The sequence below is a fragment of the Microtus pennsylvanicus genome, chromosome 10 (genome assembly GCF_037038515.1).
Source record: "Microtus pennsylvanicus isolate mMicPen1 chromosome 10, mMicPen1.hap1, whole genome shotgun sequence".
Lineage (NCBI taxonomy): Eukaryota > Metazoa > Chordata > Mammalia > Rodentia > Cricetidae > Microtus > Microtus pennsylvanicus.
The window spans coordinates 29209220-29222094 of NC_134588.1; the positions used below are offsets into that span (position 1 = coordinate 29209220).

The following is a 12875-nucleotide window of genomic DNA, read 5'->3' on the forward strand; positions in this document are numbered from 1 at the left end:
GCCAGCCAGGGATACCTGCGAGTCTGTCTCAAACAAACAAACAAACAAACAAACAACAAATAAAGCCACAGTATCTTGTGTCATGGTCTCTTTTGCATGACAGTGGACTAGAGCCAAGGCCTGGAGGCCCTTTTCTAACAAGGCTGGGGCTCACTCTGCAGGCTCGCTCCAGCCTCTACCCAGCTGTCCTCACTCATATACTGCCTGATGCCCATCAGAGTTTAAACGCCCTCTCCCCGAGTGCTGGTAAATAAAGCAGCACTTATTCAACCCCCACCCAGCTGTTACTGCGTCTTATCTGATGTACTCCAGACAGGCTGTCCGGCTCAGTGGACAAGGGTTGAGCTAAGGCCCGCCCTTGTTTGTGGGAATGAGAGTAGTAAGTGGTAGGGCCCGGTTTCTGCTGGGAAAAAAAAAAAAAACTTGGAACTTTTGATAGCCAGGCTATCAAAGCAGGGGAAAGGCCACGCATCCAGGGCACAGTCCTGCTAGAGATCATTATCCCTTGGCTTGGCAGCCTCTCAGACTGAACAGAAATGGTTTCTCTGCCAACTCTGCAAAGACATCGTAAGGAAACAAAGCCAGAGAGCTCAGGCTTGCCCGACTCACCTTCCCCGTTTATTTCCTTTCTGGGAAGGGAGAGCATGTGGGGGTGAGTGCACAGACAGGGAAAGCTGCTATTGGAGAACCCCTTCCCCACCCACTCTGTGTGGGAATTAGCACGTAGCTGGTTTGAAGTTAATCCACAAGCAGGCCCACAGAGCCAGCCAACCTGGTCAGGGGCCCAGTGAGTAGCAAGAACACCGTGCTTTTTCCAGGAAAATGGCAGAGGTCATCCAATCAGTTTGCCTACTTTCAAGTTACCCCTGCCAGGGTTCTAGAAGTAGGTGGACTTTCACACAAAGGCTGAGGGAGAGGCCGCAGGATTGTATTAACTGCAATCACACCTGAAGAAACTAGCAGACTGTATTACTTATTTGACACTGACCTCAAGATCAATTCAGGGCCCTTGAGAGATGAGGTTAACTTCCATTCGCAATGGGAATTCTTATTCACTGAGGAGTAGAACTAGTCTAAGCAACTGGTAGGTTGAATGCCATCTTTGTGACTTGTTGAAATGGGCTGCATTTGAAACTCTACTCCAAACCTGGGGAAACTAAGCCATGCTGGCCACTTGCCCCATGCTGCCCAGTCAGTGGCCAGGGAGTAGACCTGAAATAGACTCCGCTGGCTCTTATGTCTTCATTCTCAGTTCCATGCATGTCCCCCTCATTGTCTTTGGAGATGGGAACCTTAGCAGGCAGCAGTGGGATGCAGCTAGAGACGAACCCCTGACTCCATTCCCACCTTAGTTACCTTTCGGTTCACCTAGTTGAAAAGAATGATGGTAATGGTTCTCATTTGGTTCTCCAGTGTCTGCCAAGGTGGCAGGAAAGGATGCTTTAGACTGAGAAAAGAACAGGGGCATTTAGGGACATTTAATCATATATATATTCTCTCCTCCTCCCCCATCTCTCTCCCCTCCTCCCTCTCCTCTCCCCCTCCATCTATTTCTTTCTGAGACAGAGCTTACTCTGTAGTCCAGGCTAGCCTCATGATTATCCTTCTGCTTCGGCCTTCCAAGAGCTAGGATTATAACATAATTCACCATACTCAGCTCACTCTGCTAGTTTCTAAGACAAGAAAAACTGAATGACTTTTCCAAACTTAACAAGTTACTTGCAGTAAAGAATCACAAACTGACTATTTTCCCTCTCAACCACAAACTTCTATTGCAAAAATTTCATGAGGTCAGGAATGCTGGTGCTGATCTGGGAACCAGGGCTCTTGAGTCCTTGGTATCCTTTCTCACCAAAAGCTATAGGAACCAGTGCCAGACCCACAGAAGTGGTTTCTTCCTCCTGGGGCTTGTTTTTGGCAGCTTCAAGGCCTCCTCCACCCAAACCTTATCAGAAGCCAGGATGGACGCTTAATCTACAGCTGCCAGCGCCTTGCCCAGACTCTCTGGGGAGGGACATTATCATCCCCAAACAGCTGACCATGCACAGCACTCTAGGCTGCCTTGGTTTACCGAGTTGCAGGGGAGCTGAAAGCCTAGTTTTAGATCCCAGGAAAAGCAACTACCTGTTACTCCATTCAGAGCCCGAGACACCCAGCAGCTAGTAGGTGTTCTCTGCTCCTACTGATACTGGTCGGGTCCAAAAGAAGTACCACCTTCCTGGATCACAGAGCCCTCTTATATAAATGAAGTGGCCATTAGTAGCCTACCAAGAACCAAAAGCAAGCCCAAGATCAATCCGCCATCCTGCATTTTCCCTGACAAAGGTGGGGTTGGCCTGTCCTGTTGTGCTCCAGACAACCTTCCCTGAATGTCATTAAGTCTTCCACTAAATGCTGAAATGTCCCTTAGGATCAGGGCCTTTTAGGAAACAAGAAGATAGACGCAGACTTTGAGTTGAATAGTGCAAAAGAATAGAACTCCAAAGATGAGCAGACATTCCTGGACCCTAACCCTGTCCTTGCATCCTAATAGAGAAGAACAAATATGAAGGACATTCCCATGGCACCCCTGACATTAGCGGGCTCCAATATTCCATCCTTAACACGGACTCACTGACTGCCCCTGCCCAGGCCCTGACTCCCTTTCTCTCCTCACACATAGGATATAAGCACCAAGTTTTCCTGCCTAACTCTGGCCAAGAACACTCAGGACAAGCTGCATGTTTGTGTACAAAATTGTGGAGTAGGAAATGAGATGAATATGCTTTAAAATTTAGAACAGCTCACTTTGGGCCAAGAAAAACATCCAACGTGGGTCAAAAATGTGCTTGTAGCCTTAGTGGGGAGCTGAGTCTTTATCAAAATTCTAGGAAAGACCCCCCCAAACCAAGCATGACAACTTATTATTCTTGCATAGATCCTATCCATGTGGTCAAAAGTAGTTTGCAAGAGTAACAAGTCATGGGTTCTCTCACTGTGGGCTCTCAGAATAACTGCTTTCCAGCTAACTTATACCAGTGGCATTAAGCTATGTGTGCTTCCCAGTACACAGATCCTGGGATCCAACTGTTCCTGTCTAACAAGGCAAGAATGGGAGTTCAATAAATGACAGCCAAGGTGACAGGCTTTAGTAGGAAATGACAGTCTTGCCTTAACTGTGACAAGGGTCAACCTCTGCTCGCCACTGGAGTTCTGTGAGAAACAGTGTGTTTTAATTATTTTTCATAGTCATTGATGATATAGTCAGGTCACCAGGCATCTGCTAGGGGATTGGTTCCAAGACATTGTAGATACTCAAGTCTCCTCTATAAAATAACTTAGCAATTTTATCTGAGTGTCCTCCCATACAGTTTAAATTAGAAGATTCTCTGCAATGCCTAATACATTGGAAATGTTCAACTATACTGTTTCTGGAATGGCCAGGGAAATTCTGTACCTTCCAGGTACAGATGCTGCCTCTGTGGGCCTAAGGCCACAGCATATGACTGGATGTGCTCAAATTGGACCCCACGGACGACCTGTGGGTGCCAGGAGGAACATCAGTGTGCTCACGTGTGATGCAGTCACATCACATGGGCTGGTGTGTTTAGTGTGGAACATATCAACATTTTGTTTTTTGGAAGTTCCTGAATTGTTTTCCTGTATAATTTCCAGCCATGGCTGGCTGCTTCCACAGCCGTGGACACAGAAGGCCAGCTCCACAGACGAGCTGAATGGCCATGGATGGAAGATGGACTAGGCTGCCGAATGTTCAGACAGCATATTTTTAGAGACCCGTGAGAACAGTCAGAAAAGTAGGGAGCTCCTCCTGGAGTAGGGGGATTGCGCGGGAATGACATCACCACACACCTAATTATCTTCTGGAACATCTGCATGCTACAGACGGGCCCAGGGCAACTGATGAACACCACAAACACAAAGAAAGGGCTTGGATTTGAGAGGGAAATGCCTGTCGGCAGTATGGAATGTTACCTTCTCTACAGCACACATAATCTGCTACATTTTTATTAAAAACGAAAGTGTACATATGTCCATAAAGCTGTACAGTCTTCCATATAAAAACACTATTATACAATTAAGTAACCTTTGTCTTCTCTGTCAGAATAGCTTACAAACGTGCCACTATTACTTATTTTTTACTTAATAAGAGAGACAGGCCTGCTCAACAGTCCAGCTCTGGGGGTTTTGTCATTTTTAAAGTGAACATCGACAAGAAAGAACAGATCTCAGCATGAGACCAGGTGGCTGCTTCTAAGAAGGCAGGGACCTGTTTGTGGACAAGACACGAGAACCATCTGCAGCAATTCACAGCTTTGTTTAAACCCACAGCTTTCGAGACTGTGGGCCCAGAGTTAACTTTAAAGCAAGAGATGAAGCCGCCTGGGAAGGCTGTGCAAAGCTGGGAGTGCCAGAGCAGGCTGGGCAGAGTGTTTGGTAAATAGCACCTTTGAGTAGAAACTGAGGAGTTAAGAAACCCAGGAAACGGGATGCCATGGCAGTGGAGAGAAATGGGGCAGGGGAGGCCTCATTAAGAAGGTGACCGGGTGGCTCTAACTCTGTCCTTCAGTTTGAGAGACTGGAGGCCTTCTGAGGCCCCCTCAGCACTGTCACCAAACCTGAAGGAAAGTCATTTCTTCCCAGTGTTTTCCAAAATTTTCCCCAACCCAGAACAGTAAATATTGCACAATCTACAGACAAATTTGGATTTTACAGACAACCTCCCCCACAGGTGCTCTGAGCACCAAGGAGATAAAGCAGTGCCCAAATTGTGGCTTAGTGGCAGCCCTCCAAGAATACCAGGTAGTCCTGTAGGGCACAGGCACTCTCTGCAACCCAGGAAGATGGCTCTCGGCAAGGCCCACCGCCAGCCAGAACCCCTAGGAGAATGGGAAAAGCAGGCCCCTAACACCCACCAGGGCACCAGGATGGGCTGGGAGGCCCAGTCTCAGCGTTTCCTGGGACTATTGCACAGTGATTGCGAACCCCTGTCCTAGGAAATAGTGCCCCCCGGGACCCAACCACATGAAAGAGGGGAAAGGGGGAGCGCAAGCAAGCGAGTCTTGAAGGGAAGGCAGTGAGAAAGGACCTGCAGTTCCCTGGAGCTTTGAACCACCTTTCAAAGGAATAATGGTAGCAGCATTCAGACTTTCACGTGGTTCCCAAAAGGAAGGTTTAGGAAAAAATGAGGGGGGAAAAACCCTCTTTGGGTCCCAAAATTCCATTGCAAATCACCCCTAAATTATTCGCCATGCATGCTTACGAAGCAGCAGAGTGCAGAGCGAAGGTTTTGTGCTGTTCCCCTCCATCTATACCCAAAGTCTCTGCACACCTGCCTGATATCCCACCCTCCAAAAGCGGTCACAGATTCCTGGCTGGGAAACAACCTTTCCAGGCCCCTGAGGATAGAATCAGAAACAAGACAAGACTTCAAGAAAACCTGCTTAGAACAGAAGGAACAAGGAGAGGTCTTTCACTCCACCCGGGGTCTCAGCAGAAAAACAAAAGATTAGGCAATGTAGTATTATTTAAGACCAGGCTTGAATGCCCCTGAGTAAGAGAGGAACCAGGTAGACAGGCATCCCAGCTGGGACGGTAACCCAGGGCAGAGCCTGACCCCTCTCATTCACAGTTGCTAACCTTGCTTGCTCCCTTTTACCACCTCCTGGGGGATCAGCCAAGAATCCCCCTTTACCTTGGCTAGGCCAATCCCCAAACCACTCCCCTAGGCAAACACTGGCTCACAGATTCAATAACAGTTCTTTCCAAAGGCACCTGGGGAGGCCACTTCCAAGCAGCTCCCTTTAAGGATTTTTTTCTTTTAAAAAAAATCTTTTGGTTTTTTTCTCCGTTTTTCTTAAAAAAAAAAAATAACATGTATAAATAGCTCTTCATTTAAAAATACAGTTCCCCAGGTTGAGGTATTCGGTGGCCTGTTGTCACGGCAGCATGAGTACAGTAGAGTGCCCGGGTAGGGTGGCTCCTCCTTAGCTCGACACAGCCATCACATAGTTCTTCGAGGGGCTGCTCCGGCCCAGCATCATTTGGTTCTTGCAAGTGAGGAGCCCGTAGGAGGCAGCCACCGGGGCCTCCTCATACAGGACACAGATGGAACCATCCTCCCCGATGCGGTAGGATACTTCATAGGGATCAACCCACAGGGTCAGCTCACTGGGCAGCAGCCGGTGTAGCTGGGGCTGGCTGAGTCCAATCTGGCTGGCCACCTTGCTAATGATGGGGTCCATCTTGTGGTTGATGCGGATGCAGCGGTAGCCAGAGCCTTTGGAGGGTTTCTCTGGAAACCAGTGGTGTTTGTAATGATCTGTAGAGGAAGAATGAGAGGGAGATGCCTGGTTAGAAAACATTGTCTCTGATGTTTACCACAAGCCGAGGATGAGGGTAGAGCGCCGGGAGAGGGGGAGGGGCTCAGCGACAGTATTTCAGAGCCTCTCCTTAAACTCCCCCTGCCACTTAGAAAGACCCCTGGGTCCTTCTCAAGTGCGTGTGCACTGAAAGGCAGCCAGAGCTTTCAGGTAGATGCTCTCCCGGTGGTCAGGGATATTTCTGGCACAATCCAGCTTAAGGGAGGAAGGACTAGTATGAACGGGCAGGGCCTCTTAAGACCCAAACACTGAAATTTCGAAGTTCAGTATGCGGCCAACATTTGTGGGTGTCCAGCAAGCCACCAGGCCTCCCATCCCTCCCCCAGCAGAAGAGTTATGAGACCTTTCGCAAAGGTAAGGGAAGAAAAACGGTTTTGTTTTGATGAAACAGCTGTTGGTTCTCAGATCTGTGCCAACATGTTGAGAGACGGCTATCTATCGCTGCCCAAGGCAACCAACCAGCTGTAACAGCTGGGGACAGAGGCGAAAGGGCTGCTTATCACTCCTCTACCTCCTTGCCTCACGCCCTGCCTTCATAACACCCCCACCCCCCACCCAGCAGGCTAGGCTACTGGGCTCTTTTCTGTACTACAATAGGTGGCAGATGGCGAAGAGGGACCAAAAGAAAAAAATACAAAGGGGGCCCAGATTACAACTTCCAGCGGGTAAACAAGCGGCAGAATGGTCCCCGCACAATAGTAGGCACAGGGCTACAACAACAGTGACTGGGACTCGAGTTGTTGAAAGTTCAGTTGCGCATAAAGTCGCATAGCTTGGCCGGGTTCGTGGCCCACAGCATCCCTCGAGGGTCGGGGGAGGGGGGTCTCCAAGATTCAGAGAAGGAAGTGAGTTCGACTCTGAGCGCAGACACTGACTGGCTTTTCCCCTGGTATTCTTAGGGCCTCGAAATGTACTCAAGGAAGACGGTCAGTACCCTGGGAGCGAGGCGGGACTAGAGGGCGGGGAGGCGGAGACCTAAACCAAGGGACAGAGGGACCACAGAGGTCCTCGGAGATTAGAGCAAGGTTTCTGAGGCTCGGAGCTGCTCGCATAGGGGGTCTCCGTCCCAGAAACAGAGGGGAAAGACATCCCAGGCGAGGAGGAGCCGCGCCCCGGTGGCTTTGGGACCCCGACGAGTACTCACCGGTCAAAGCATCCTGGAGCGCCCTGCTGAACACTTTGAGTCTCTGCTCGCTCACACAGCCCCGCGTCCTCAGGAGACTGGAGAGGAAGCCGACGGCGGCGGCGATCTCGGGGAGCATGTCGGTCCTCTTCCCGTGGCTCATGTCGGGCAGCTGAGGAAGTAGTTGTATTATTAAGACAAGGGTGGTCCGGCTGCCGCTCGGGCTCTGCACGGACTTTCCCCGGACTGCGCCTTTCATACCGCTCGCGGAGGCGGGGAGCCGCAGGAGGCGCCCATTGGCCGAGGCTGGCGGATGGGGGCGTGTTCTCGCGCTGCCCCGCCTCCCTCTCCTCCGCCCTCGCTCGCCCCCGCCCTCCCGCTGGCCTGCTCGCCCGCGCCTCCCGGGCGCTGAGGTCATCGCTCACTGACGTCAGTATTGGGAACCAGCGCAGGACTCCCGAGCGGTGGGAGGCGGGCGGGAGAGCGCCTAGGACTGGGCAGAGGAAGCGCACTACATCGGGCATACCCGGACGTCGCCTATGCGTAGTGCCAAGGCAGCGGTTGCCTGCCACCTCCTCCGGGGTGCCCTCGCCGATGCTACTTCTCCCACGCTTCCCGATACAGACACCCTGGCGCCTGGTCATCTCTGCCACTCTTCTCCCAGCTGGTCGGAACCGGCTCCTCATGTTTAAGGCAATGGGGATTGTATTCTATTTGCTTCCATAATAATTCCACCTCCCCCAACAGTTCTGCTCTTCCTCTTCAGCAATTGCCTAAAAGCAATCAGCTCTCACTGTTCAGTGCCGCGGTGGGAAGAATGTTGAGGAGAGACTTTTCTGTCCCAAGTTCTCACTTTCCTTTAAATGCCTTTTTCAAAAAAACAGTCTGGTGTGAACTGTTTTCCTTCAACTCCCTGCTCCTCCCTCTTTACTGGTTCGTCTTCCTTCCTCTTTGTGGACTGAGACTTTTGTAAACACTAGCTCCCCAGGAGAAAGGCTTCGGAGCTGGCTTGTCCACACTCAGGGCCCGAAGGACTGGTTCCAGGAAGCTAGGCAGACTACTGAATGCGCAACTTGTCACCCACACCTCCAAGCTCAGCGCAGGGTCTGGCCTGCAACAAGCCCTTGTTTATTGAATGAACCATGGCTTGTGTAAAATCTGGGTTTGTTTTTCGTTTTTGAGTTCTAAGCCACCTTCCAGAAGCAGCGCCCGGCACTCTTCTCTACCTGCCCCCTGCCAGAGACACTAGCTTCCCTGCCTGGGCCCTCTGTGCCCGTTCCCTCCCGAGTCCCACTTCCCTTTTATGTCCACTCTCTATCCGCAGCTGTCCCTTTTGCTATTTATTTTTCTTTAGTGATTTCCATATCAGTACTTCTGTCCTCTTCATGTACTTCCCTGTGGATGTCTAGATGTTTAGGCTCTAAAGTCACCTCCCTCCATTGTCCCCTCCGTCCCTTAAAGCTACTGATCGCTGCCCCTAAAACACAGAGATTAGCTTCCTCCTACCTAGTCCCAAGACTGATGGCTTCTTACCCTGATAATCACCGTGGGTTTTTTCCAGTTCCACCCAAATGACCTTCCTGGTCCTTTTCCTAAGGTATCTGAGCTGCTTGTTCTTCCCTTGTTCAGAGCATGAGACCCCTCCTCCACTTGCTAGATTGGACATTCCATCATTTTGGACGACCTGCCTTTGCAGGTTTCTACCACTCTGTGCTATAGGGTCCCTTTTCTCACTGTCCCCTAAATAACACGACAGTCTGCCATCATGGTCCTACAACAGTGTTCCCATTATTCTTAGCTCCATCACATGGTCCTCACCTCACACATCCCTAGCCCGGGTGCACCACAGCTCGTGCGTGTCTTTAACCTCACTACTGCTTGGCCACCAGTTCATACTCCCCAGATTCCTGAAATGTCACCTTGAAAACACAGGCTGACCATCCTCCCAATGCTAAACTGATGTTGCTCATACGGTCCCTTAACATCTCGTCTCAAACTGGGAAGCCTCCTGCCTCAGCCTCACAAGCAAGATCCTCTCCTCTGGCCCACCACCAGTGTCCTAGTTCCTTGGAAGCAGGCTACTGTGTTGGAATGCTTCCCGTTAACGGGATAGCTCACATTTCATATGCCCTTCCCTTCTGTTTCATCGGATGAATCAAGTGCCTGGGACTCTAGTGCTTTGGCATTAAACGTATCCCATGGAGAGCTGCTTCAGTGCTCCTCCTCCGGGTCTGGGTGTGCATGGAGTAGATGAGGGGAATTCTTAGTTTTTAACTAGGAACCGGGCTGACCTTGGGAAAAGATAACCTAGATGCACCGAACCAAAGAGTCCAGGTGTCACTGACCAAGGCTAGCCAGCAAGGAAGTCAGCAGAATAGGTCAAAAGCACACATGCCTGTCCTGACTTGCCCAGTGCCTGCATCTGACATTCTTACCAGTGCCTGTCAGGGCCTTTGGCTTGGGTCTGGTGTTCTGACATCCTATAAGCAAACTGGTGGAAAAAGCTCCCTGCAAACCGAAGCATCAGCTTTGTTTTTCTTTAGGAAACCAAACTGGCCCTTCTGTAAATGTTCACATCTCCCTGCCGGCTATGCAGCGACCTCGCAGTAGAGCAGGACAGGGCATAACTCGCAGGCTGCAAACGTGGCACTCTTTTCATTAGACCCCCCAGTCCCTGGGCTGCTGCTCTGGCTACAGGGCACATAGGGCCCACAGAGCAATCAGTCTTGACAGTGATGCCATGATTATAGATTAAGAGCCCAGATGTGAGAATGGGAGGCGGGAAGGAAAGGCAGCTCCAACCCTGAAATGAGTTCTAAGGCTAGGTATGGTAGCAAACACCTTTAATCACAGTACTCAGAGAGGCAGAGGCCAGCCTGGTCTACCTACGGAGTTCCAGGTCAGTCAGAGATACACAGTGAGACCCTGCTGCAAAGTAAACAATTCTAGAAACTAAATCCTGACTTGAGGATGCTGCTGCTGCATAGTGCTATCTAGGTGCTTCTATGGAGATGCCACAGCGTTTTGGATTCTATCCTGGCTGTAGTGTATAGCGCTCTGTAAGAACCAACAGGCAGACCCCTCCTTCCCTGTCTTTTCTTTCTACTCCTAAGTCTATAAAGGAGCTAATTTATCTCACAGTCAATCTTTCTAGGTCACTTTGTAGCAGCAGCATCTCTAATAAGGATTTAGGTTCTAGAATTATGTGCTGTTTGTTTTGAAACAGGGTCTCACAGTGTAACTCTGGCTGGCCTAAAACTCTGTACGTAGGCTGGCCTCTGCTTCTCTGAGTACTGGAATTAAAGGTGTTTGCTATCATAGCCAGCCTTAGGATTGATTTCTGATAACATTGAACATGTTACATCAATCCTGATTTTGTTTTATATTAATTTAAAAGCTGAACAGTAGTGGCATACGACTTTAATCCCAGCACCTGGGAGGCAGAGGCAGGCAGATCTCTGTGAGTTTGAGGCCAGCCTGGTCTACAAGACCTAGTTCCAGGACAGGCTCCAAAGCTACAGAGAAACCCTGTCTTGAAAAACCAAAAAGAAAAGAAAAAAATCATTTAAACTGCCCTTAAGTTGTTGATAGCACCAGGCTTGGTGGTACACACCTTCATTCTGAGCACTGGGGAAATAGAGGCAGATCTCTGTGAGTTCAAAGTCAGCCTGTTATGCATAGAGAGTTCTAGACCACCTATGACTACATAGTGAGGCTTGATCTCAAACAACATCAATGTTAACAAAACAAAGGGAAAAGTCATCTAAGTTGATGGGAGCCTTTAGAAGCTTCCTTTTCCTGCCACGCATTGCCTCATCTCCTTGGAGTGCTTGGGACATCAGGAAAAGGAGAATGGCCCCTCTCCCTTCTGCCATTCTTGCTCCTTTTCTTCTTCCTCATCCTTTCCATTTCTTCTTCTACCCCCATCCCTGGGTTGGATGGTGAATAGAAGTGCTGACGTGTCGTGTGACCGTGACTCCACAGACACGCTCACCGGTGCCGTGGTGATAACAGAGGCGAGGATGGCTTCCGGCTATGCTTTATCTGCCCCAGAAACTTCAGTGCCACGTGACCCCAGACTGCTTTTCCTCTGGTCTTAGTTGGCCATTCCACGCATTAGTCTGGCCTACCTCTGTGGCCCCGTGGAGAATGATGTGGCTTTCCAAACTGCCCTTCTTAGACCAACCCAAGGACTGGGTCCTTCTGTCCTGACCTTGCCTATGGGGATATTACACAGGCCTCTCTCTCTCTCCAGTTAGGAGCCACTAGATAGTGGTATGTACTTCTGTGGGGACCTTGAGTACTTGGCTTGGTTGCCAAGGTTACCTCTCAGTTCTGACCACATGTGGAAACCTGAGGCAAGCTTGGTGGCTCTGCTGGCAGAGGCCAGGCTGAACTATTCTGGGAGAATGACTTCAGCTCCCTCCCACACGGTACTGTGTGTGATTCTGTTAGTCTCTATGTGTATCAGTGTGGGTAGGAGGGTGGTGTGTATTTTTGAGTGAGTGTATGTACTGAAGTGTATGCGTGAGGGAGTACGCAATTGCTGTGTCCTGGTGTCTTGTGAAGCCTGCTTTCTGAGAGGGACAGGCCTTGGGGTCGGGATGCTGTTTGCCTGTGTGTAGCTGCTGTGGATGCTAATGTGATCTTTGCTCTTTTCCCGACATTGACATTACTAGCACCTCACTGTGCTGCCCAGAGCTGATAAGACCCATCCTCAGGCTGGGCCAGCCTCTTTTCACCCCTCCCTAAACAGAACAGAAATACTGCTGAATCCTTTCATGCCTCTCTGCCAGGGGGCTCCTCTAAGACTTCCCTCCGGCTTCTCACAAAGCTGTGCCCAAGGTCACCAGGCTGGGAGTTATTCTTGACACTCAGAAACAGGAATTAAGAACAGAAGAAAATATCCTTGTCACCAAAATCTGCTCGCGCAGATACAGAACTGAGGATGTGAGCTCTACTTGAAACATCAACCTTTCAACCTCTCCCCTGACCCAAAAGCGAACTGAGAGTGGGGACAGACAGACAGTTCGTGGAGGGTGAGGGGTGAGAACAAGAGGAACATGGAAGGACTAAAGGAAGGCCAGGGGAAGTGCAAACAAGGAAAGGGCCTTCTCGCTCGTGGGCATAATACATTTTAAACCCCAAAGAAGCGATTTTGGCAAGTTTGTCGAGGGCTAGAGGAGAGCCTGGAAGCTAGGAAGTAACCGGTTCCCTCATTTGTTCTGAAGATGGGCTGAGAAGGACGCGCCTATACAAGAATGCTTAAACCTGGCATCTTCAAGAAAGGAAAGCCAGTGTCCGGGGTGTGTGGAAGAAGATGCCTGCTCCCGCCAGGACTCAGACTTTCCCACCACAGTGCACCTGTACAA

General features: G+C 50.1%; 1 protein-coding gene across 1 annotated transcript; it reads right to left on the reverse strand.

Annotated features, from left to right (window-relative positions):
* Positions 1-3989: 3989 nt before the first annotated feature.
* Btg2 (BTG anti-proliferation factor 2) lies at positions 3990-7751 on the reverse strand. The gene is made up of 2 exons (XM_075988015.1): positions 7525-7751; positions 3990-6319 (listed from the first exon to the last, which is right to left on the reverse strand). Exons 1-2 carry the CDS (start codon positions 7664-7666, stop codon positions 5985-5987), a joined length of 477 nt encoding a protein of 158 aa, XP_075844130.1. The 5' UTR covers positions 7667-7751; the 3' UTR covers positions 3990-5984.
* Between the last annotated feature and the right edge of the window lie 5124 nt (positions 7752-12875).

Coding starts and splice junctions, on each gene's coding strand:
- Btg2 (XM_075988015.1), bottom strand. CDS start 7,666: ATGAGCCACGGGAAGAGGACCGACATGCTCCCCGAGATCGCCGCCGCC. Junction 6,320..7,524: donor GCTCCAGGATGCTTTGACCG/GTGAGTACTCGT, acceptor CTTCCTCTACAG/ATCATTACAAACACCACTGG.